The sequence below is a fragment of the Anomaloglossus baeobatrachus genome, chromosome 11 (genome assembly GCF_048569485.1).
Source record: "Anomaloglossus baeobatrachus isolate aAnoBae1 chromosome 11, aAnoBae1.hap1, whole genome shotgun sequence".
NCBI classification, from domain to species: domain Eukaryota; kingdom Metazoa; phylum Chordata; class Amphibia; order Anura; family Aromobatidae; genus Anomaloglossus; species Anomaloglossus baeobatrachus.
Window position 1 is genome coordinate 171,302,909 of NC_134363.1, and position 24,933 is coordinate 171,327,841.

A 24,933-nucleotide genomic window follows, 5' to 3' on the forward strand; every position below is an offset into this window, starting at 1 on the left:
GCATACTGGGCACTGCCGCCAATGTTATTAGGCACTGTGATGTTGTGCCATTGTTCTCCTCATCTTTATAGTGCCTCATTGTAGCATCGCATTTAGTGATGGGTCGTATTGCAACCAGCGAACATCCAAGGTCCAAACATGTTAGATTTTTTGGCCATAGCATGCAATATATCTACTGATGTCAATGGTGTCGCCGTGTGATCTGTGACCTCCCAAGTCTGTTGTAAAAAAAATCCGTCTTTGAGGTCACAAGTTGCAAGTGTCAGTCATGGACTTTAACGCGAGTCGGTAGCAGATTTTGGCACAGCCCTGAAATAGTGCAACTCCTCTAAGAATTGCTGCAGCACAGAACACGTCCTCCCGTAGCTCAACTAACGGGGCAAGATTAGAAAAAACAAAAGGCCACTTCCTGCATTAGCTGTGCCTCACATGACCATAGGTTTACCTGGTATGGCAGCACAGCTCCATTTATACAAGTAGATGCCATAGCAGGAACCTGCGGACAAGAAAAAGAAACCTTTCTAAGGCCTGTTTCACATGTCAGTAAAGAAGGGAATTTTGTTTACTTACCGTAAATTCCTTTTCTTCTAGCTCTAATTGGGAGACCCAGACAATTGGGTGTATAGCTACTGCCTCCGGAGGCCACACAAAGTATTACACTTAAAAGTGTAAGGCCCCTCCCCTTCTGGCTATACACCCCCCGTGGGATCACGGGTTCCTCAGTTTTAGTGCCAAAACAAGAAGGAGGAAAGCCAATAAACTGGTTTAAGCAAATTCATTCCGAAGGAATATCGGAGAACTGAAACCATTCAACATGAACAACATGTGTATACAAAAAAACAGGGGCGGGTGCTGGGTCTCCCAATTAGAGCTAGAAGAAAAGGAATTTACGGTAAGTAAACAAAATTCCCTTCTTCTTTGTCGCTCCATTGGGAGACCCAGACAATTGGGATGTCCAAAAGCAATCCCTGGGTGGGTAAAATAATACCGCGTGATAGGGCCGTAAAACGGCCCTTTTCTACAGGTGGGCAATCGCCGCCTGAAGGACTTGTCTACCTAGGCTGGCGTCCGCCGAAGCATAGGTATGCACCTGATAATGCTTGGTAAAAGTGTGCAGACTCGACCAGGTAGCCGCCTGGCACACCTGCTGAGCCGTAGCCTGGTGCCGTAATGCCCAGGACGCACCCACGGCTCTGGTAGAATGGGCCTTCAGCCCTGAGGGAACCGGAAGTCCAGCAGAACGGTAGGCTTCAAGAATTGGTTCCTTGATCCACCGAGCCAGGGTGGATTTGGAAGCTTGCAACCCTTTACGCTGACCAGCGACAAGGACAAAGAGTGCATCCGAGCGGCGCAGGGGCGCCGTGCGGGAAATGTAGATTCTGAGTGCTCTCACCAGATCCAACAAATGCAAATCCTTTTCACATTGATGAACTGGATGAGGACACAAAGAAGGCAAGGAGATATCTTGATTGAGGTGGAAAGGAGGATACCACCTTAGGGAGAAACTCCGGAATCGGGCGCAGAACCACCTTGTCCTGGTGAATGACCAGGAAGGGCGATTTGCATGACAGCGCTGCTAGCTCGGACACTCTCCGAAGAGACGTGACCGCTACTAGAAAAGCCACTTTCTGTGAAAGGCGAGAAAGGGGAACATCTCTCATAGGCTCGAAAGGCGGCTTCTGGAGAGCGATTAGAACCCTGTTCAGATCCCAGGGCTCTAACGGCCGCTTGTAAGGAGGGACGATATGACAAACCCCTTGCAGGAACGTGCGTACCTGAGGAAGTCGTGCTAGGCGCTTCTGAAAAAATACAGATAGCGCTGAGACTTGTCCCTTGAGGGAGCCGAGCGACAAACCTTTTTCCAAACCGGATTGTAGGAAGGAAAGAAACGTAGGCAATGCAAATGGCCATGGAGAAACTCCCTGAGCAGCGCACCAAGATAAGAATATCTTCCACGTCCTGTGGTAGATCTTGGCGGAGGTTGGTTTTCTAGCCTGCCTCATGGTGGCAATGACCTCTTGAGATAATCCTGAATACGCTAGGATCCAGGACTCAATGGCCACACAGTCAGGTTCAGGGCCGCAGAATTCCGACGGAAAAACGGCCCTTGAGACAGCAAGTCTGGACGGTCTGGTAGTGCCCACGGTTGGCCTACTGCGAGGTGCCACAGATCCGGGTACCACGACCTCCTTGGCCAGTCTGGAGCGACGAGAATGGCGCGGCGGCAGTCCGACCTGATCTTGCGCAGCACTCTGGGCAACAGCGCCAGAGGTGGGAACACATAAGGAAGCCGGAACTGCGACCAATCCTGAACTAAGGCGTCCGCCGCCAGAGCTCGGTGATCGTGAGACCGTGCCATGAAAACCGGGACCTTGTTGTTGTGCCGAGACGCCATTAGGTCGACGTCCGGCATCCCCCAGCGGCGACAGATCTCCTGAAAGACGTCCGGGTGAAGAGACCATTCCCCTGCGTCCATACCCTGGCGACTGAGGAAGTCTGCTTCCCAGTTGTCCACGCCTGGGATGTGAACTGCGGATATGGTGGATGCCGTGTCTTCCACCCACGTCAGAATCCGCCGGACTTCCTGGAAGGCTTGCCGACTGCGAGTTCCTCCCTGGTGGTTGATGTATGCCACCGCTGTGGAGTTGTCCGACTGAATTCGGATTTGTTTGCCTTCCAGCCACTGCTGGAAGGCTTGAAGGGTAAGATACACTGCTCTGATTTCCAGAACATTGATCTGAAGGGTGGACTCTTGCTGAGTCCACGAACCCTGAGCCCTGTGGTGGAGAAAAACTGCTCCCCACCCTGATAGACTCGCGTCTGTCGTAACCACCGCCCAGGATGGGGGTAGGAAGGACTTTCCTTTTGACAATGAGGTGGGAAGAAGCCACCACCGAAGGGACTCCTTGGCCGCCTGAGAAAGGGAGACGTTCCTGTCGAGGGATTTCGACTTCCCGTCCCATTGGCGGAGAATGTCCCATTGTAGTGGACGCAGATGAAACTGCGCGAACGGGACTGCCTCCATTGCTGCTACCATCTTCCCTAGGAAGTGCATGAGGCGCCTCAAGGGGTGTGACTGGCCTTGAAGGAGAGATTGCACCCCCGTCTGTAGTGAACGCTGTTTGACCAGCGGAAGCTTCACTATCGCTGAGAGAGTATGAAACTCCATGCCAAGATATGTTAGCGATTGGGTCGGGGTTAGATTTGACTTGGAAAAGTTGATGATCCACCCGAAACTCTGGAGAGTCTCCAGCGCCACGTTCAGGCTGTGTTGACATGCCTCTTGAGAGGGCGCCTTGACCAGCAGATCGTCTAAGTAAGGGATCACAGAGTGTCCCTGAGAGTGCAGGACTGCTACTACTGCTGCCATGACCTTGGTGAAGACCCGTGGGGCTGTCGCCAGACCGAAAGGCAGGGCCACGAACTGAAGGTGTTCGTCTCCTAAAACGAAGCGTAGAAAACGCTGATGCTCTGGAGCAATCGGTACGTGGAGATAAGCATCCTTGATGTCTATTGATGCTAGGAAATCTCCTTGAGACATTGCGGCGATGACGGAGCGGAGTGATTCCATCCGGAACCGTCTGGTTTGCACGTGCTTGTTGAGAAGTTTTAGGTCCAGAACGGGGCGGAAAGACCCGTCCTTTTTTGGTACCACAAACAAATTGGAGTAAAAACCGTGACCGTGCTCCTGAAGAGGAACAGGGGTCACTACTCCTTCTGCCTTTAGAGTGCATACCGCCTGCAGAAGAGCATCGGCTCGGTCGGGAGGTGGAGAAGTTCTGAAGAATCGAGTTGGAGGACGAGAACTGAACTCTATCCTGTACCCGTGGGACAGAATGTCTCTCACCCAACGGTCTTGGACCTGTGGCAGCCAAATGTCGCCAAAGCGGGAGAGCCTGCCACCGACCGAGGATGCGGAGAGAGGAGGCCGAAAGTCACGAGGAAGCCGCCTTGGTAGCGGGTCTTCCGGCTGTCTTTTTTGGGCGTGATTGAGCCCGCCACGAATCTGAGCTCCTCTGATCCTTTTGAGTCCTTTTGTATGAGGAGAATTGGGACTTCCCCGAGCCTCGAAAGGACCGAAACCCCGACTGTCCTCTCCTCTGTTGGGGTTTGTTTTGTCTGGGCTGAGGTAAGGATGAATCCTTTCCCTTGGACTGTTTAATGATTTCATCCAATCTCTCACCAGTCTGTCACCAGCAAATGGCAAACTGGTTAAGCACTTTTTGGAAGCAGAATCTGCCTTCCATTCCCTTAACCACAAGGCTCTGCGTAAAACCACGGAGTTGGCGGACGCCACTGCCGTACGGCTCGTAGAGTCCAGGACAGCATTGATAGCGTAAGACGCAAATGCAGTCATTTGAGAGGTTAAGGACGCTACTTGCGGAACAGATGTACGCGTGACAGTGTCAATCTGCGCAAGACCAGCTGAAATAGCTTGGAGTGCCCATACAGCTGCGAATGCAGGAGCATACGACGCGCCGATAGCTTCATAGATGGATTTCAGCCAGAGCTCCATCTGTCTATCAGTGGCATCTTTAAGTGAAGCCCCATCTTCCACTGCAACTATGGATCTAGCCGCAAGCCTGGAGATTGGAGGATCCACCTTTGGACACTGGGTCCAGCTCTTGACCACGTCAGGGGGAAAGGGATAGCGTGTATCCTTAAGCCGTTTGGAGAAACGCTTATCTGGATAAGCGTGGTGTTTCTGAACTGCTTCTCTGAAGTCAGAGTGGTCTAGAAAAGTACTCAATTTACGCTTGGGATACCTGAAATGGAATTTCTCCTGCTGTGAAGCTGACTCCTCCACTGGAGGAGCTTGGGGAGAAATATCCAACATTTTATTGATGGACGCTATGAGATCATTCACTATGGCGTCACCATCAGGTGTATCCAGATTGAGAGCGGTCTCAGGATCAGAATCCTGATCAGCTACCTCTGCCTCGTCGTACAGAGAGTCCTCCTGTTGGGACCCTGACCAGTGTGATGAAGTCGAGGGCCGCTCATAGCGAGCTCGCTTAGGCTGTCTGGGACTGTCGTCCGTGTCAGAGCCGTCACCCTGGAATGCATGGGACACCTCCGGAGCCCGGAGCTGTTCCAACTGAGGGGGACCAGGGGGCAGTGATTCAACCGTGCCCATGGTCTGAGTTACTGGTCTAGACTGCAAAGTTTCTAGCAGGGCTGTGGAGTCGGTAAGCCAAACCTTCGACTCCGACTCCGACTCCAACTCCTCAAATTCTCTTGCACCGACTCCGGCTCCGGCTCCGACTCCGACTCCGGCTCCGGCTCCTACATATATTGCTTATAGTTAGGTGAAAAAAAGAGAATTTTGTTTACTTACCGTAAATTCTTTTTCTTATAGTTCCGACATGGGAGACCCAGACCATGGGTGTATAGCTAGCGACCTCCGGAGGACACACAAAGCACTACACTCAAACGTGTAGCTCCTCCCTCCGGGCTATATACACCCCCTGGATGACAATCTACCCAGTTCAGTGCAAAAGCTGAAGGAGGACATCCACCCATAAGTAGAGATAGAGTAAAACTCGGCAAAACCAGAACTCTGTCTACTAACAACAGCCGTGAAGCACACGGAACAAAAACTGCCAACAGGCAACAGGGAGGGAGCTGGGTCTCCCATGTCGGAACTATAAGAAAAAGAATTTACGGTAAGTAAACAAAATTCTCTTTTTCTTTATCGTTCCTTTATGGGAGACCCAGACCATGGGACGTTCCAAAGCAGTCCATGGGTGGGAAATAAACTAAACTGAGAAGTAGGCAAAACCTAACTTCACAAATGGGCGACAGCCGCCTGAAGGATGAGTCTGCCCAAGCTCGCATCTGCCGAAGCATGAGCATGCACTTGGTAGTGCTTAGAAAAAGTGTGCAGACTGGACCAAGTGGCAGCCTGACACACCTGCTGAGCCGTAGCCTGGTGCCTGAAAGCCCAGGAGGCACCGACAGCTCTGGTCGAGTGCGCCTTAATCCCCGACGGGGGAGGCACCTGAGAAGACTGGTAGGCATCGGATATGGCCGACCTAATCCAACGAGCTAGAGTCGGTTTAGAAGCCGAAAGGCCCTTGCGCTGACCCGTGGTTAGCACGAAAAGTGAGGTGCACCGCCGAAACACGGCGGTGCGAGACACATAGATGCGGAGCGCCCGCACCAAATCCAAGGTGTGCAACGCCTTCTCAAAGCGATGCACAGGGGCCGGACAAAGAGAGGGCAATGAAATGTCCTGGTTAAGGTGGAAGGAAGACACCACCTTAGGAAGAAAGTCCGGAGTCGGACGAAGAACCACCTTGTCTTGGTGAAACACCAAAAAGGGGGATTCCGAAGAAAGCGCAGCCAAATCGGAAACTCTCCTGAGAGAAGTTATGGCTACTAGAAAGACGACTTTCTGTGAAAGTCTGGACAAAGGAACCTCCCTGAGAGGCTCAAAAGGGGGTTTCTGTAAGGCCGTGAGGACCAAATTAAGGTCCCAGGGATCCAAGGGTCGTCGGTAAGGAGGAATGATGTGAGATGCGCCCTGCATGAAGGTGCGCACCTGAGCCAGTCGAGCGATACGCCGCTGGAACAATACCGACAAAGCCGACACCTGTCCCTTAAGGGAATTGAGGGACAGACCCAACTGTAGACCTGACTGTAGAAAAGACAGGATGGTCGGCAAGGCGAACGGCCAAGGAGCATGGCCGGAAGAGCGACACCAGGACAGGAAAATTTTCCAAGTCCTATGATAAATCCTAGCCGAGGAAGACTTCCGAGCCTGAGTCATGGTGGAGATGACCTCAGAGGGAATGCCTGAAGCCGTCAGGATCCAGGACTCAAGAGCCACGCCGTCAATCTGAGAGCCGCAGAATTCTGGCGGAAGAACGGACCTTGAGAGAGAAGGTCTGGGCGGTCCGGGAGATGCCACGGGATCTCTACGGACAGGCGGAGCAAGTCTGGGTACCAGGCTCGCCTGGGCCAGTCCGGAGCAATGAGTATGACTCGACGGCCCTCCATTCGGATCTTGCGCAGAACCCTGGGCAAGAGCGCTAGAGGGGGAAACACATAGGCCAGACTGAACTGAGACCAATCCTGAACCAGTGCGTCTGCTGCGAAGGCTTGAGGATCGTGGGAGCGAGCCACGTAAACCGGAACCTTGTGGTTGTGCCGGGAAGCCATTAGATCTACTTCCGGAGTGCCCCACTTGCGGCAGATTGATCTGAACACTGACGGATGCAGGGCCCACTCGCCGCCGTCCACGGTTTGACGGCTGAGATAATCGGCCTCCCAGTTTTCCACGCCTGGGATGTGGACTGCGGATATGGTGGACTTTGAGTCCTCCGTCCACTGGAGGATTCGTTGAACCTCCAACATCGCCAGACGGCTGTGAGTTCCGCCCTGGTGATTGATGTAGGCAACCGCTGTCGCGTTGTCCGACTGAACCCGAATGTGCTTGCCCGCCAGTAGGTGGTGAAAGTCTAGAAGAGCTAGAAACACAGCTCTGATCTCCAGCACATTGATCGGGAGGGCTGATTCGGACGGAGTCCAAGTGCCCTGTGCTCGGTGATGGAGAAACACCGCTCCCCAACCGGAGAGACTGGCATCCGTGGTGAGAATCACCCAGGACGGAGTCAGGAAGGACCGCCCCTGTGACAGGGAGAGGGGCTGAAGCCACCACTGAAGGGAGTTCCTGGCCTGTGATGACAGAGCCACTAGCCTGTCCAAAGAAGAGATCCGCTTGTCCCAACAGCGGAGAATGTCCAGCTGCAAGGGACGCAGATGGAACTGGGCAAAGGGAACCGCTTCCATGGACGCCACCATCTGACCCAGCACCTGCATGAGGCGTCTGAGGGAATGACGGCGGTGCCTCAGCAGAGAGCGCACCGCCAGACGAAGGGACTGCTGTTTGACTAAGGGCAACTTGACAAGTGCCGGCAGAGTCTCGAATTGCATCCCTAGGTACAAGAGTACCTGGGTCGGGGTCAGAGTCGACTTGGGGAGGTTGACAAGCCACCCGAACTGAATTAGCGTGGCGACAGTGAGAGAGACACTCCGTTGGCAGTCTACACTGGATGAGGCCTTGACTAGAAGGTCGTCCAGGTAAGGAATCACTGCCAATCCCTGGAGGTGCAGGACAGCAACCACTGCTGCCATGACCTTGGTGAACACTCGGGGGGCCGTGGCTAAGCCAAAGGGAAGAGCCACGAACTGGAAATGTTCCTCTCCGATCGCAAAGCGTAGCCAACGCTGGTGTGAAACCGCAATAGGCACATGCAGATAGGCATCTCTGATGTCGATGGATGCGAGAAAATCTCCCTGGGTCATTGAGGCAATGACCGATCTTAGAGATTCCATGCGAAAGTGCCGCACCTGAACATGCTTGTTGAGAAGCTTGAGATCCAGGATGGGCCGGGAGGAACCGTCCTTTTTGGGAACTAGAAAGAGGTTTGAGTAGAAACCTCTGAACCGTTCCCGGGCGGGGACCGGAACAATTACACCGTTGGTCTGCAGGGATGCCACGGCCTGAGCGAAGGCGGCGGCTTTGGAGCAGGGGGGGGTGGACAGAAAAAATCTGTTTGGCGGGCTGGAAGAAAAAGGTATCCTGTAGCCGTGGGTGATTATATCCCGCACCCACTGATCGGAGACGTGTTGCAACCACACGTCGCCAAAGTGGGAGAGCCTGCCCCCGACCAAGGACGTTGCTGGCGCGGCCAGATAGTCACGAGGAGGCTGCCTTGGTGGCAGCGGCTCCTCCGGTCTTTTGAGGACGCGGCTTTGCGCGCCAGTTGGATTTACGATCCTTGGCGGTAGTGGACGAGACCGTGGGCTTAGAGGATGACCAGTTAGAGGAACGAAAGGAACGAAACCTCGATTGGTTCCTGCCCTGGGTAGGTTTCTTGGGTTTAGCTTGTGGCAAGGAAGTACTCTTCCCGCCAGTAGCCTCCTTAATTATGTCATCCAGCTGTTCCCCAAACAGCCGTGACCCAGTAAAAGGGAGACTCGCAAGGTACTTCTTAGATGAAGCGTCCGCTTTCCACTCTCGAAGCCACAAGATCCTGCGGATCGCGAGGGAATTAGCGGAGGCCACTGCCGTGCGGTGAGAAGCTTCCAGGACGGCAGACATGGCGTAGGATGCAAAAGCTGAAGCTCGGGCGGTTAAAGCATCCATCTCAGGAATAGAGTCTCTGGAGAGGGAATGAATCTCCGCCAGAGAGGCAGAGATAGCCTTAAGAGCCCACACCGCCGCAAAAGACGGAGAGAAGGAGGCTCCTGCCGCCTCAAATACAGACTTGGCCAGAAGGTCAACCTGGCGGTCAGTGGGATCCTTAAGAGAAGTGCCGTTGGCCACCGCAACTACTGTGCGGGCTGAGATTCTGGACACTGGAGGGTCTACCTTTGGGGACTGGGCCCAGTCCTTAACCACCTCCGGTGGAAACGGGAAACGGTCATCTGAACTACGTTTCGGAAAACGTTTGTCAGGACAGGCCCTTGGCTTGTTAACAGTGGTCTGAAAGCTGGAGTGGTTAAAAAACATACTCCTAGGCTTCTTAGGAGAGGTAAACTGGTGTACCTCTACCAGAGAGGGTTGATCCTCTGACTCCTGTGGGTTAAGGTTCAGTACGGAGTTAATGGACGCAATCAAGTCACTAACGTCCGCATCGCCCTCAGACAAGTCAATGGGGTACATAGAGGCAGAGTCTGAGCCCACAGTAAATGAATCATCCTCGCCCTGCACCTCGGCTTGTGAATCAGAGCCGTGGGACGAGGAAGGAGGAGGGTCCGTGCGTCTCCGTTTGGGGGGACGGGGTCCAAGGACATGCTCTGAGGGCTCTGCAGAGCTCTGAGCAGCAGAGACACCCTGAGAGGGGGGCTGAGAGGGAGGCTGATGCATAGACAGCAGCGTCTGAGACAGCTGCCCCATGGAATCGGCAAACGACTTGGAAAGAGCCTGTGTAAAGGATGCTACCCAAGCCGGGGGTTCAGCCACCGGGACCGAAGCAGCCGGAGGGACCCCTGCGGAGGCTCCAGGCTGAGACACAACCATATTAGCACAGTTATCACAATGTGGGTACGTGCTAGGCTCTGGCAGAATTAGCTTGCAAGCAGTGCATATAGCATACATGTTTGCAGCCTTGCTCCTAGTGACAGACATGCTGCTGTGGAGGAAGCTCTGCAGCCAAAACACACTCCTGTAGAAAGCCTGAGTGTATAAAAATCCACAACCATAGGTTGTGGCTTACCAGCCCTGTTCTCTGTGTGCCCTCTGGACTTCACCGCTCCCCTGTAAAGTGACAGCTTCCAAAAAGTATGCAGCAGTAGCATCCAGCGCTTCTCAGTGATAAAAACGCTGAGAAAATGGCGGTGGGAGAAGGAGGGGGGCGTGTATAAGCCCAGGAGCGGGAAAAAACAGAGGCCAGAGAGACACAGGGGGGTAGACAGAGGAGGGGACATCCCCCCAGAGGGGAGTGCCCTCCGCTCTGCTGGCCGGGCGGTGGGCGTCGCTGTATGCAAAACATACAGAAGAAGCCAAAAACGAAACTAGGCCCAAACTGAAGCCGGGGCCTAGATTTTAAAGTGCGGCCGACGAGCAGGCACCGTCGGCGCGGTTCTCATGGGAAATTCCCAGAACCGGCCGAAATTAACAGTAACGCTAAAGCACATACTGCCCCCATAATAAAAGTACCCGGGACCCCTGAAAAAACGTCTCAATACTTAGCTTTGAGACGCAGGGCCATGTCCCTGAATGGGGGTTAACGCTCCTTCCAGCAGGGACCAGACAGGGCTGTGGATGGAGCCGGCCTCCTGCAAGCAGAGAGGACCGTGGAGGCTCCCACTTCAAACAGAGCCTCGACAGAGGATGTGAAGGAGCTCGGCATGTGAAGGCTCCAGCCTTATTAAAATCAACCTTAACAGCACCCCGCAGAGTGGAGCGTGAAGGGACATGCCGGAAGTCCAGACTGGACCCGCTTTTCTTCCAAATCTTTAAAACATTAAAATAAAATTGAAAAAAATATGAGGAAATAAAAGTGTGTGTGATCCTCCTGGAACACAAAGCGTTGAACTGGGTAGATTGTCATCCAGGGGGTGTATATAGCCCGGAGGGAGGAGCTACACGTTTGAGTGTAGTGCTTTGTGTGTCCTCCGGAGGTCGCTAGCTATACACCCATGGTCTGGGTCTCCCATAAAGGAACGATAAAGAAATTTATTGTAGTACATGAATGTGTATGTGAACATCAGACATTTAATCATTTAATAATTTTTATGATACAATAATCAAGATATTTGGATAGAACATAAAATATATTTATTGGAATACAACTTTAGAACACAAAAAACTGTAATAAATTGTAAATATGTAATACACTATGTAATATACAGTAGATTACATATATATCTTGTGTGTGTATATACACTGTGTATATATATATATATATATATATATATATATATATTACATATTTACAATTTATTAGTTTTTTGTGTTCTAAAGTTGTATTCCAATAAATATTTTATGTTCTATCCAAATATCTTGATTATTGTATCATAAAAACAATTAAATGTCTGATGTTCACATTGTACTACAATACATTTTTCACTTAAATATAAGCATTATACTAAATGTTATTATTTAGTAAAATATTCAGCACATTCTGCATTGCACTCCTGTCCCCAATTTATTATATATTTTAGGAGTCGGAGTCGGTGCATTTTATACCGACTCCGACTCCACCAAATTGAGCTCCGACTCCGACTCCACGACTCCGACTCCACAGCCCTGGTTTCTAGGATTTTAGTCATAGTCACCGACAATTTATCAGCAAAAGCTGCAAACTCTGTCCCCGTCACCTGGACAGTATTCACAGGTGGTTCTCCCTGGGTAACCTCCAGCAGAGGCCCCGGCCGAACAAGTGCCACAGGGGCCGAGCACTGCACACAATGGGGGTCAGTGGAACCTGCCGGTAGAGTAGCCTCACATGCGGTACAGGCAGCATAGAAAGCCTGTGCCTTGGCACCCTTGCTTTTTGCGGACGACATGCTGTTGTCTCAGAGCAATCTAGGAGGGTATATAGTGAAGAAGCACCAGCGCCCGTACAGTGCAATGTATAGCATGCAAGCATAAAAATACAAATGTACACTTCGGCACTAGTGGGGTAGGCACCAGAGGTGCCGCTTACCGCCCGCTGAAAGCGGGTGTGTGGTCGCTAGAATCCCGTCAAATATGCACGGCCAGCGCGGAAGTCCCCGGCGCACCACAAGTCCCAGCCGCGCCGCAGTTAAAACTGACAGCAGCGGCCGGCGCGACCGTTTCCAAACCATTAACTCCTTCAGCTAGCTGAAGATAGTGTGGCACAAGCGCGCAGCGCTGTTGTCCCGGGCGCACTAACACACCCAGCAATGCTGGTGTGTGTGTGCGCGATTTGCACGGGGACACAGAGTACCTTAATGTAGCAGGGCCCTGTCCCTGACGATACTCAGCTCCATGTCCAGCAGATCCCAGGGGCTGTGGATGGAGCTCGGCCTCAGTGCCTGGAGACCGGTAAGATCCCACTTCACCCAGAGCCCTAAGGGGATGGGGAAGGAAAGCAGCATGTGGGCTCCAGCCTCCGTACCCGCAATGGGTACCTCAACCTTAACAAACACCGCCGACAAAAGTGGGGTGAGAAGGGAGCATGCTGGGGACCCTAGTATGGGCCCTCTTTTCTTCCATCCGACATAGTCAGCAGCTGCTGCTGACTAAACAGTGGAGCTATGCGTGGATGTCTGACCTCCTTCGCACAAAGCTTGAAAACTGAGGAACCCGTGATCCCACGGGGGGTGTATAGCCAGAAGGGGAGGGGCCTTACACTTTTAAGTGTAATACTTTGTGTGGCCTCCGGAGGCAGTAGCTATACACCCAATTGTCTGGGTCTCCCAATAGAGCGACAAAGAAAAACACAGACGTTCTTTACTGACGTGTAAAAAACGCCTATGTCCCTCCGTGTGTCGTGATGGTTGTAAATGTACAATCCGTGATCCGTACTCAGTGATTGCACATGGACATATACTCACCTGGCACGTTCCTGCTCTCCATGGTGCTGAACTCCTCGGCTCTGCAGCATCCGCCCACCGCTCTGTGCAGCTACTTCCGGGTCGGCTCTGGCTGCATTCATGAATATTCATGAGCCGCGCAGTAAGCTGCAGAGAGCGTCGCTGGACAGGTGAGTTGAAATTGTTGTTTTACTTTATATGTCCGTTTTTTTCTAGTACGTGTTTCACGGATCACACCATAGTGTGGTCCGTGGGACATCAGCGATGCCAGAAAAAAAATGGACATTTCTCCGTGCGGCATTCACGGACATGCGTGTACACCAGACAGAGACACGGTCAGTGAAAAATCACTGATGTGTGCGCAGACCAACTGATTAAAATGGGTCTGCGTATGTCAGTGATTCTGGTACGTATAAAAAGTAGCACATACGTACCAGAATCACTGACGTGTGAAACAGGCCTAAGAAGCAGCGGGATTTTTGTAACTACCTGTTGGAGTACAGCGGTTATGATGGATGAGTACAATCAATATATCTATATATATAATTGCCTTATTCTGTCTGTCTGTCTGTCTGTCTGTCTATCTGTCTGTCTATCTGTCTGTCTGTCATGCTCCGAAATTGTGTCCTTACGGTGACACAAAGCTGATTGGCCGCTGGGCTCGCCATGGCCCCGCCCCCCCACACGGATTGGCCTCTCTCCCCGCCTCTCTGCAGGCCCCGCCCCCCTCACGCAATGCACGCTCGCTCTGGCCCAACTGACACAGAGCCGCGACTCCCAGGTGAGTACACACACAGGCATCAGATCACACTCACTCTCACACTCACTCTCACACACACCTCACACATCACAACATGCTGGGATATCACTTGCTTCTACACCGGCTCCGTCAGGATCCCAGCAGCGCCAGACATAACCTTGCGATGCTGGGATCTTAACGGAGGCCGTGAAAGCTGGTAACCATTATAAACATCGGGTAACTAAGGTCCCTTAGTTACCCGATGTGTATCATAGTTACCAGTGTACACCGGCTCACACTCACACACACATCACACACACATCACATCGCATCCACACATCAAGGTCCTGCAGCGGCGGAAAATACAGACACATAACAGCACACACACACACACACATACACACACACAAATCAGATCACACTCACACACACCTCACACATCACATTGCATCCACATACTCACAACATCCTGGGATATCGCTTGCTTCTCGGCGGCGGTACTGTGCTGTTAGCTTCCAGGACCTGCGGGAGGATCACATGGCCAGAAGCATGTGATACCTCCGGATGTTGTGAGTATAAGCGCGTATGTGCGATATCGTCAGTGTCTGTGTGTGTGAGTGGATGCGATCGGGTGTGTGTGAGTGGATGCGATCGGGTGTGTGTGAGTGGATGCGATCGGGTGTGTGTGAGTGGATGCGATCGGGTGTGTGTGAGTGGATGCGATCGGGTGTGTGTGAGTGGATGCGATCGGGTGTGTGTGAGTGGATGCGATCGGGTGTGTGTGAGTGGATGCGATCGGGTGTGTGAGTGTCGGCAGAGGAGCACGGCGTGCTGGAGGAGGCTGGGAGCAGAGAGGCTGATCATGGGGAAGGCTGGGAGGAGAGAGGCTGATGCTGGGGGAGGCTGGGAGGGGGAGGCTGGGACGAGGGAGGCTGATGCTGGTGGAGGCTGATGCTTGGGGAGGCTGATGCTGGGGGAGGCTGGAAGGAGAGAGGCTAATGCTGGTGGAGGCTAATGCTGGTGGAGGCTGATGCTTGGGGAGGCTGATGCTGGGGGAGACTGGGAGGGGAAGGCTGATGCTGAGGGAGGCTGGGAGGAAGGAGGCTGGGAGGAGAGAGGATGATCCTGGGGAAGGCTGGGAACGGGAGGCTGATGCTGAAGGAGGCTGGAAGGAGAGAGGCTGATGCTGGGGGAGGCTGGAAGGAGAGAGGCTGATGCTGGTGGAGGCTGATGCTTGGGGAGGCTGATGCTGGGGGAGACTGGGAGCGGAAGGCTGATGCTGAGGGAGGCTGGGAGGGGGAGGCAGGAGGCTGGGAGGAGAGAGGCTGATCCTAGGGAAGGCTGGGAAGGGGAGGCTGATGCTGAGGGAAGCTGGAAGGAGAGAGGCTGATGCTGGGGGAGGCTGGAAGGAGAGAGGCTGAGGCTGGGAGGAGAGAGGCTGATGCTGGGGAAGGCTGATGCTGAGGGAGGCTGGGAGGGGAAAGCTGATGCTGGGGAAGGCTGGGAGGACGGAGGCTGGGAGGAGAGAGGCTGATCCTGGGGAAGGCTGGGAGAGGGAGGCTGATGCTGGAGGAGGCTGGAAGGAGAGAGGCTGATGCTGGCGGAGGCTGATGCTGGGGGAGGCTGGAAGGAGAGAGGCTGATGCTTGGGGAGGCTGGGAGAGGGAGGCTGATGCTGAGGGAGGCTGGGAGGAGGGAGGCTGGGAGAGGTAGGCTGAGAGAAGAGAGGCTGATGCACACACACACACACACACACACACACACACACACACACGCGCACTGCACAACACACCACACACACACACACACACACTGGGAACCACAAACAACTGCCCTACACAGACACCCACACATACAGACAACGCTGCACACACACAACACCCAACACACTAACACCGCGGCACACACAAATATACGCACATACCGCACAACACACACATTGCACAAAACATACCTCCCCCCAAAACACACCACACACACACAAACCGCGCAACACACACACACAACGCTACAGACACACAGCGCTCCACAAACAATGCAACACACGCAACACACATACAACACCGCTCTCACCCCCCGCCACACCCAGACAACACCCAGAACATGTACAGCGCCTACACAAACACTTGGTAACTACACACAACAACATCTCTATATATATATATATATATATATATATATATATATATATAAACAAAAATCATACATGAACTACACAATACGTAAATTCTAGAATACCCGATGCGTAGAATCGGGCCACCTTCTAGTATATATATATATATATATATATATATATATATATATATATATATATATATATATATATATATATATATATATATATATATATATATATATACATACATACACACACACACATTTTTTTATATATATATATATATATATATATATATATATATATATATATATATATATATATATATATATATATATATATATATATATATATATATATATAAAGAAATGATAAATAGCGGATTCCATTTTATCGGCAAACACAAGTTCTCACCTGCACCGCCATGCACTTAGTCCGCAGCCCGCCGGAGTCCTGTAAACTGCTTTGTACTCCTTGGTGGTCTCCTTTAACTTTGAGCATGCACACAGCGCCCCCTTCTGACATGTCTCCAGTCATCAGTTCCGATTCTGCAGAGGGCATGTCACCTGCAGAACGTCGCTCCTCTAGATCATCCACGTTGTCCAAAAGTCACTCCCTATAAGAAGGCGGCATTCATAGGGTTAAAAGACAATTTTGAACTAAATTAGTAAAAACACTGAAAAATATTTAAGCAACGAGCCCTGCGTAGTACATCAGCACCTCCTCCTATCGGTGCCTCTGCTGATCAGGAGCCCCCACAAGTCTAATAAAGTGGGTGCCGCTAGCATGTGGCGTTCAGGGGTCTGCTCCGGCAGCAATGGACTAACAGGGTCATGCAAATCTAATCATGGACGGTTCCCGTAACCCAAGGGCAGCAACAGGAATTGGTCTTATTGGCGGCCATAGGGCAGCTCCATACAGGGTTAGCGCACTACAAATATTCTGAGCACAATCTGCCAGTGCACAGCATCGTGGGAAATGTAGTCTTGGGCCCCTCTGGCAATGCCCGAGGACAAGGAAAGGAGCAGCACGTGCTGCAGAGCTTCAGGGGGTATAGGGTGACTGCTGAGCAGGAAGTACAGAAAGATGAACATGCAGAGGGTGAATCGTGCACGCTCCGGAGCAGCGCTCCCTCCATACAGTGCCGATGCCTGCTGTGTCGCACTGTCTGCACCATCCGAGCAGTTTAACACCTTAGATGCCAGAGTCAAATATGACATTTAAGATACGATACACTTTATTGATCCCGTGGGAAATTATGGTATCACATGGGATAAGAACCTGGAAATGGGTAAGGCTATGTGCGCACGTTGCTTTTTACCTGCTTTTTTGCCGCTTTTTCAACTGCAGCGTTTAATGCCAAAATGGATGTGTTCTGTTTTCAAGCAAAGTCTATGGGAATTTGGGTTTCTTGTCCGCACTATGCAGTTCAAACTGCAGCCTTTTTGTTGCAGAACTTTGGTCAAAAACTCAGCTTTGCAGTGCAAAACCCAAATGGCAAAAACAATTGACATGTGAATTGTTTTTGCCATTTGGGTTTTGCACTGCAAAGCTGAGTTTTTGACCAAAGTTCTGCAACAAAAAGGCTGCAGTTTGAACTGCATAGTGCGGACAAGAAACCCAAATTCCCATAGACTTTGCTTGAAAACAGAACACATCCATTTTGGCATTAAACGCTGCAGTTGAAAAAGCAGCAAAAAAGCAGGTAAAAAGCAACGTGCGGACATAGCCTCAGAGTGTCCTCACCCCCCTCGAAATGATGGCGGCCGGGGGCTGAGCAGAGTCCCCTGTGTACGGGCCTCATAGGAAATAGGGCCTGCGGGGCATTGTACAAGCCCTGGGAATAATAAAAACATGGAGGAAAATGAACAGAAACAAATTAAAAAGATATCAGACCCAAAAATGATAATGAATAGCTCCAGGAAGGCAGAGAAGGCGGAGAGAGGCCCAGACACACACGACAGTATCTTTAGGTCATGATGTAAGTGCCAATGAACAGAGGTTCACTATAGGCCTTAAAACAGGAAATCTTTCCCCCATGCTTTATACTTCCACTCTTCTCTTTAGGCCTAGGGCTGCACATATGTAGTCATGACACCCGCCCCACCAGGTAATGCCCCCGCCATCCTCACCAGGTATAGCCCCACGCCTGCCTCCACCTCCTCCCAGCAGCCGATGTTCACGTTACCTTAGAAAAACCAACTTCCTGTTTACTTCCGGTCTGAGTACCGCGCAGGGACACGCCCCCGGAAGTGACGAAATGTTACGTCACCGCTCAGCTGAATGCGGAAGTGAGTGCGGAGCAGCGGCCGGAGGGGACGGGTGAGTTGTCGCCGCTGCCTCTCGCGGAGCTGTTATTTTGCTGCTGGAAGTTGTGGTCCCAGACGGATAATTTGTGATATATTAAAGCCCCTTTGAACACCCTGTAGATGAGCGGGGACGAGCCCTGAGACCCCCAGTCACACAAACCACGGGGCAGACAGTGTGTGGCCCCTGTGAGCTCAGTGCTGCCCCCCCGTGGTCAGTGCACTCACTGAAGTCTCCACCAGCTGCTGGGTAACCGCTTAAAGGGGCTTTCCATTTTTAAAAATAAGGTCTCAAAGGTCCTGTTTTCCTCTAGTACCCCCCCTTCGCTCTTTTCCATTTCTGCAGCGATGAAATCACAATGCTTGCACTCATCACCGCTGCTGCCAATCACTGAGCTCAGTGGCTTTGCCTGATCTTGCGCCGGTGCCCTTTCTCACAAAGCCCCTGATACTGACTGGCTGCCATGGCACTGGGTGGTCTATAAGCCCCCCCTTCGCCGCCATCATAGTATATTAACCTTAGTTTTCACTGCAATACTTAAAGGGTTTGTCTGGGCAAAGTAAAACTTTCCCGGCCAGGGGATAGAAATACACAAGAAAAATAACAAACTGTAGTAACGCGGCAAAAGGAAGGAATAATGTCACCATTCCAGCATTGCTGCGGCCTGTGATTGGCTGCAGCGGTCAAGTGACATGAGCAGCATGTCGCTGGAGCTTTTACAACTATGTTCTGATCAACAACAGAAAAAAATAGAAATGGAAAGATGGGTGCCAAGGAAGGGGTTAATTATATTGCATTCTGTACGCGGGTTATTATACCGCATGCTGTACGCGGGTTATCATTAATGTTGGGTTATTATACCGCATGCTGTACACGGGTTATCATTAATGTCGGGTTATTATACCGCATGCTGTACACGAGTTATTATTAATGTCGGGTTATTATACCGCATGCTGTACACGGGTTATCATTAATGTCGGGTTATTATACCGCATGCTGTACGCGGGTTATCATTAATGTCGGGTTATTATACCGCATGCTGTACGCGGGTTATCATTAATGTCGGGTTATTATACCGCATGCTGTACACGGGTTATTATTAATGTCGGGGTTATTATACCGCATGCTGTACACGGGTTATCATTAATGTCGGGTTATTATACCGCATGCTGTACACGAGTTATTATTAATGTCGGGTTATTATACCGCATGCTGTACACGGGTTATCATTAATGTCGGGTTATTATACCGCATGCTGTACACGAGTTATTATTAATGTCGGGTTATTATACCGCATGCTGTACACGGGTTATCATTAATGTCGGGTTATTATACCGCATGCTGTACGCGGGTTATCATTAATGTTGGGTTATTATACCGCATGCTGTACGCGGGTTATCATTAATGTCGGGGTTATTATACCGCATGCTGTACGCGGGTTATCATTAATGTCGGGTTATTATACCGCATGCTGTACGCGGGTTATCATTAATGTCGGGTTATTATACCGCATGCTGTACGCGGGTTATTATTAATGTCGGGTTATTATACCGCATGCTGTACACGGGTTATCATTAATGTCGGGTTATTATACCGCATGCTGTACGCGGGTTATCATTAATGTCGGGTTATTATACCGCATGCTGTACGCGGGTTATCATTAATGTCGGGGTTATTATACCGCATGCTGTACGCGGGTTATCATTAATGTTGGGTTATTATACCGCATGCTGTACACGAGTTATTATTAATGTCGGGTTATTATACCGCATGCTGTACGCGGGTTATCATTAATGTTGGGTTATTATACCGCATGCTGTACGCGGGTTATCATTAATGTTGGGTTATTATACCGCATGCTGTACACGAGTTATTATTAATGTCGGGTTATTATACCGCATGCTGTACACGAGTTATTATTAATGTCGGGTTATTATACCGCATGCTGTACGCGGGTTATCATTAATGTTGGGTTATTATACCGCATGCTGTACACGGGTTATTATTAATGTCGGGGTTATTATACCGCATGCTGTACACGGGTTATTATTAATGTCGGGGTTATTATACCGCATGCTGTACGCGGGTTATTATAAATGTTGGGTTTATTATACCGCATGCTGTACGCAGGTTATTATAAATGTTGGGTTTATTATACCGTATGCGGTACACGGGTTATTATTAATGTCGGGTTATTATACCACATGCTGTACGCTGGTTATTATTAATGTCAGGTTATTATACCGCATGCTGTACGCTGGTTATTATTAATGTCAGGTTATTATACCGCATGCTGTACGCTGGTTATTATTAATGTCAGGTTATTATACCGCATGCTGTACGCTGGTTATTATTAATGTCAGGTTATTATACCGTATGCGGTACACGGGTTATTATTAATGTCAGGTTATTATACCGCATGCTGTACGCTGGTTATTATTAATGTCAGGTTATTATACCGCATGCTGTACGCTGGTTATTATTAATGTCAGGTTATTATACCGCATGCTGTACGCTGGTTATTATTAATGTTGGGTTATTATACCGCATGCTGTACGCAGGTTATTATAAATGTTGGGTTTATTATACCGCATGCTGTACGCGGGTTATCATTAATGTCGGGTTATTATACCGCATGCTGTACGCTGGTTATTATTAATGTCAGGTTATTATACCGCATGCTGTACGCTGGTTATTATTAATGTCGGGTTATTATACCACATGCTGTACACGGGTTATTATTAATGTTGGGTTATTATACCGCATGCTGTACGCAGGTTATTATAAATGTTGGGTTTATTATACCGCATGCTGTACACGGGTTATTATTAATGTTGGGTTATTATACCGCATGCTGTACGCAGGTTATTATTAATGTTGGGTTATTATACCGCATGCTGTACGCGGGTTATCATTAATGTCGGGTTATTATACCGCATGCTTTACGCTGGTTATTAGTAATGTCGGGTTATTATACCGCATGCTGTACGCGGGTTATCATTAATGTTGGGTTATTTTACCGCATGCTTTACGCTGGTTATTATTAATGTCAGGTTATTATACCGTATGCTGTACGTGGGTCATCATTAATGGTGCCATGCTTTCCCCGCAGGTCCCGATGCCCTCGCCGGGTCGCTTCCTGTGTAATGGGCCGTCGCCATGCATCGCTTCTTCATCCCACTCTTGTGCCTTTGTATCTTCACTCTGCCGCTCTTCCTCTTCCTCCCCGCGCACACGGCCGGCAATGACAGCACGAGTCTGGGGGACGAGTTGACCTGGGCTGTCCGTCTGGACCCCTCTCAAGGCTCTGGACGGCGGGAGGACTTGGACGCTCTGGCCGAAGAGCTCTCGCGGGCAGTGGGGCTGGAGAATCGGGGGGTTATCGGGGAGTTAAAGGATCACTACTTATTTGCACATGTGGGATCCGGTCAGACCAAGGAGACAACACGTAGGAAAGTTCACGAGATCTTCTCACAGCACTACGGCGTGCGATGGTTCTCCGAGCAGAAGCTGTTGAAGAGATCCAAGAGGAGCCTGCACTTTAATGACCCCAAGTACCCCCAGCAATGGCATTTGGTGAGTCCATATACAGGTGCACAGCTCTCCTGCCTCATCAAATCAAAGTATTGCAATTCTTCCAATTACCCTAAAACACTTTGACATCTCTTAGGACTGGTCTAGTTTCTGGCTGTGGTTCCCGGCTGGATCTTTATAAGTTTTTCCTTTTTTTTCTTTTCTTTTAAACGGCTGGTACTTTATAGAGAAAAATATGCAATCGTGCAGCTAGGTTCTGATTAATGCTGCCCATTGTTTGGGCAGCACAAATCGGGTGCCATGTTTCCTTTTACTGTAAAAAAAACCAAAACCCTAAAATATTATCCCTTTTAATAATTTATCAGAACACTGACTCAAACTGATGGTGTCGCTGTCAGAGGTAACATCCTCCTCCTATGTTATTCCATAGTCCCCCCCTCCCCCCCTTCCCCCTCTTTTCCTCTACTGATTTGATTTCAGAAGGCAAAAGAGAGTAGTTGTGGCCTGCGTTTGGTACTAATACTGCCCTGGCGGCTAGTACCGGTGATGGTGTTATGGCATCTGCTCCTAGCGGTTCTCACTTTCATAGTTAGCTTTTTTTTTTTTCTTATAAGCGCGTGTTACTTTTTAGAGAAAATATGCTGGGCTGCATTCGTGTAGCTAGGGTCTGAATAATGCTGCCCACAGTTTGGGCAGCACGAACCGGGTGACATGTTCTCTTTAAAATAAAACATTATCTATTTTTAGTCATTTATTATGAGGCAGAACATTGACTCAAACTGACAGTGTCGCTGTCAGAGGTAGCATCATGCTCCTGTGTTATCCCATAGTGTCCCCCCTTTCCTCTACTAATATGATTTGAGAAGGCAAAAGAGGGTAGTTGTGGCCTGCGTTTTGGTTCTACTACTACCCTGATGACTGGTACCAGTGGTGATGGTGCTGTTGCACCAGTGTCATGGCAGCGCGACACAAAGCCACGCATGGGTTTGTACCAGTCAGCATTCAGTTCCTTTGACACCGTCTGTATGCTTCCTGTCTTCAAAGACGCTCACTGCCCATGATCGCAAGTCGCCTGCGCTTCCGATCACACGCACTACTCTCTGCATCCAGGACACATACACCTGGCTTCTGAGTAGTGCGCATGACCGTAAGTGCAGACGAATTGCTATCATGGGCTCACCCACAGGGCTGTGATAACATGCTAAGTGGACCGACTTGCCAGGGAACGCCCCTATAACTGGTCATAGGCCTGATTAGCATGTCATAAACGGTCTTTCTTTTTCGCTCCTAATTGGGAGACCCAGACAGTGGGTGTATAGCTACTGCCTCTGGAGGCCGCACAAAGAACTACACTCAAAAGTGTAAGGCCCCTCCCCTTCTGGCTATACACCCTCCCGTAGGAGTACGGATTCCTCAGTTTTAGCTTTGTGCGCAAGGAGGTCAGACACGCACGCATAGCTCCATTGTTTTTAGTCAGCAGCAGCTGCTGACTATGTCGGATGGAAGAAAAGAGGACACATATAGTGTCCCCAGCATGCTCCCTTCTCACCCCACTTATGTCGGAGGTGTTTGTAAGGTTGAGGTACCCATTGCGGGTACGGCGGCAGGAGCCCACATGCTGATTCCTTCCCCATCCCCTTTTACAGGGCTCTGGGTGAAGTGGGATTTACCGGTCTCCAGGCACTGAGACCGTGCTCCATCTACAGCCCCTGGAGAAGATGCTGGATGGAGCGGAGTACATCAGGGACATGGCCCTGCTTCCTTAAGGTACTCTGTGTCCCCGTGCATTTGGCGCTCACACCGCAGCATGCTGGGTGTTGTAGTGCGCCGGGGGACATCAGCGCTGCGGCGCCTGTGCCATAGCCTCATTCAGCTTAGCTGAAGCAGGCACACTTATGGGACTCGGCCGCGCCGGCCGCTGGGACTGCGGCACGGCTGGCACTTGTAGTGCGCCGGGGACTTCAGCGCGGCCCGCGCTTTTACGGCGGCCGCGCTGATAACTCGAGTCCCCGGCTTTTGCGGCCTGCTTTAGTTCGTTCCCGCCCCCAGACCTGCCAATCAGGAGGGGGCGGGACGCTGGCCAGTGCACAGCGCTGAGGGCTGGAGTCGTTTTTACATACTCCAGCCCTCACAGTCAGCACAGAGGGGACACTGTTCCCGCACTTTTGTTGGGGAACTCCCACGGACCGCCCCTCTCCACAGACGCCGGCAGCCATTCTTGCTGACACGCTGAGCTGCAGAGGGGAGCCGGGGAGACCCAGACAAGGCATTCTGCAGCCTCTTACCCGCTGTTCAGCGGGCGGTAAGCAGCCCTCAGGGCTCACCCCCTCTTGTGCTCGTAGTATTCTTAGTATTTTGTTGCTACAAATACTTGGTATTACATAGCGCTGGTCGCCCTTTGGCTATAGACTCTCTCACATGCAGAGAGCCAGCAGCATGTCGCCCGTAAAACGCAAGGGTGCCAAGGCACAGACATTGTATGCTTCCTGCACCGCATGTGGGACTTTTCTACCGGCAGGCTCCACGGACCCCCATTGTGTGCAGTGCTCGGCCCCTGCGGCGCTTGCACAGTCGGGACCTCTGCTGGACGTGACCCAGGGTGTACCACCTGTGAATGCTGTCCAGGTGACAGGAACTGAGTTTGCAGCTTTTGCTGACAGAATGTCTCTCACTATGTCACAAATTCTTGACACATTGCGAGCTAGGCCTGTACTTCAGACCACGGACACTGTGCATGTATTGCCCCCTGGTCCCCCTCAGCTCCTAGCTCCGGGACGGGCATCTACACCTCAGGGTGAAGACTCTGACTCGGACGATGGCCCCGGGCAGCCTAAGCGGGCTCGTTATGACGGGCCTTCACATTCATCTCAATGGTCTGGATCCCAGCGGGATGAATCTATGGGTGATGAGGCGGACGTAACTGATCAGGATTCTGATCCTGGGACCGCTCTCAATCTAGATACACCAGATGGTGACGCCATAGTTAATGATCTTATATTTAACATCAATAAGATGTTGAATATTTCCCCACCAGCTCCTCCTGTAGAGGAGTCAGCTTCGCAGCACGAGAGAATCCATTTTAGATATCCTAAGCGTACATTAAGCACTTTTCTGGACCACGCTGACTTCAGAGACGCAATCCAGAAACCCCACGCTTATCCTGAAAGGCGTTTTCCTAAACGACTTAAAGATACACGCTACCCTTTTCCCTCTGAAGTGGTCAA

General features: G+C 50.8%; 2 protein-coding genes across 6 annotated transcripts in view; one reads left to right on the top strand and one right to left on the bottom strand.

Moving 5' to 3' along the window:
• The window catches only part of RNF214 (ring finger protein 214), a 105,331-nt gene extending 87,196 nt beyond the window's left edge, over positions 1-18,135 (bottom strand). For 2 of the 3 annotated variants that reach the window (XM_075328933.1, XM_075328931.1), the window contains exons 1-2: positions 18,001-18,088; positions 16,283-16,484 (exon numbers count right to left, since the gene is read on the bottom strand). In XM_075328933.1, the coding sequence (XP_075185048.1) occupies positions 16,283-16,429 (147 nt within the window). In that variant the 5' untranslated portion in view covers positions 16,430-16,484; positions 18,001-18,088. Of the gene's footprint in view, positions 1-16,282; positions 16,485-18,000 lie in introns of all 3 variants that reach the window. The other variant, XM_075328932.1, reaches the window with a different exon arrangement.
• Positions 18,122-24,933, top strand: part of PCSK7 (proprotein convertase subtilisin/kexin type 7) — an 83,308-nt gene continuing 76,496 nt past the window's right edge. For all 3 annotated transcript variants that reach the window (XM_075328927.1, XM_075328929.1, XM_075328928.1), the window contains exons 1-2: positions 18,122-18,190; positions 21,288-21,751. In XM_075328927.1, coding sequence (XP_075185042.1) covers positions 21,335-21,751 — 417 coding nt within the window. In that variant the 5' untranslated portion in view covers positions 18,122-18,190; positions 21,288-21,334. The remainder of the gene's footprint in view (positions 18,191-21,287; positions 21,752-24,933) is intronic.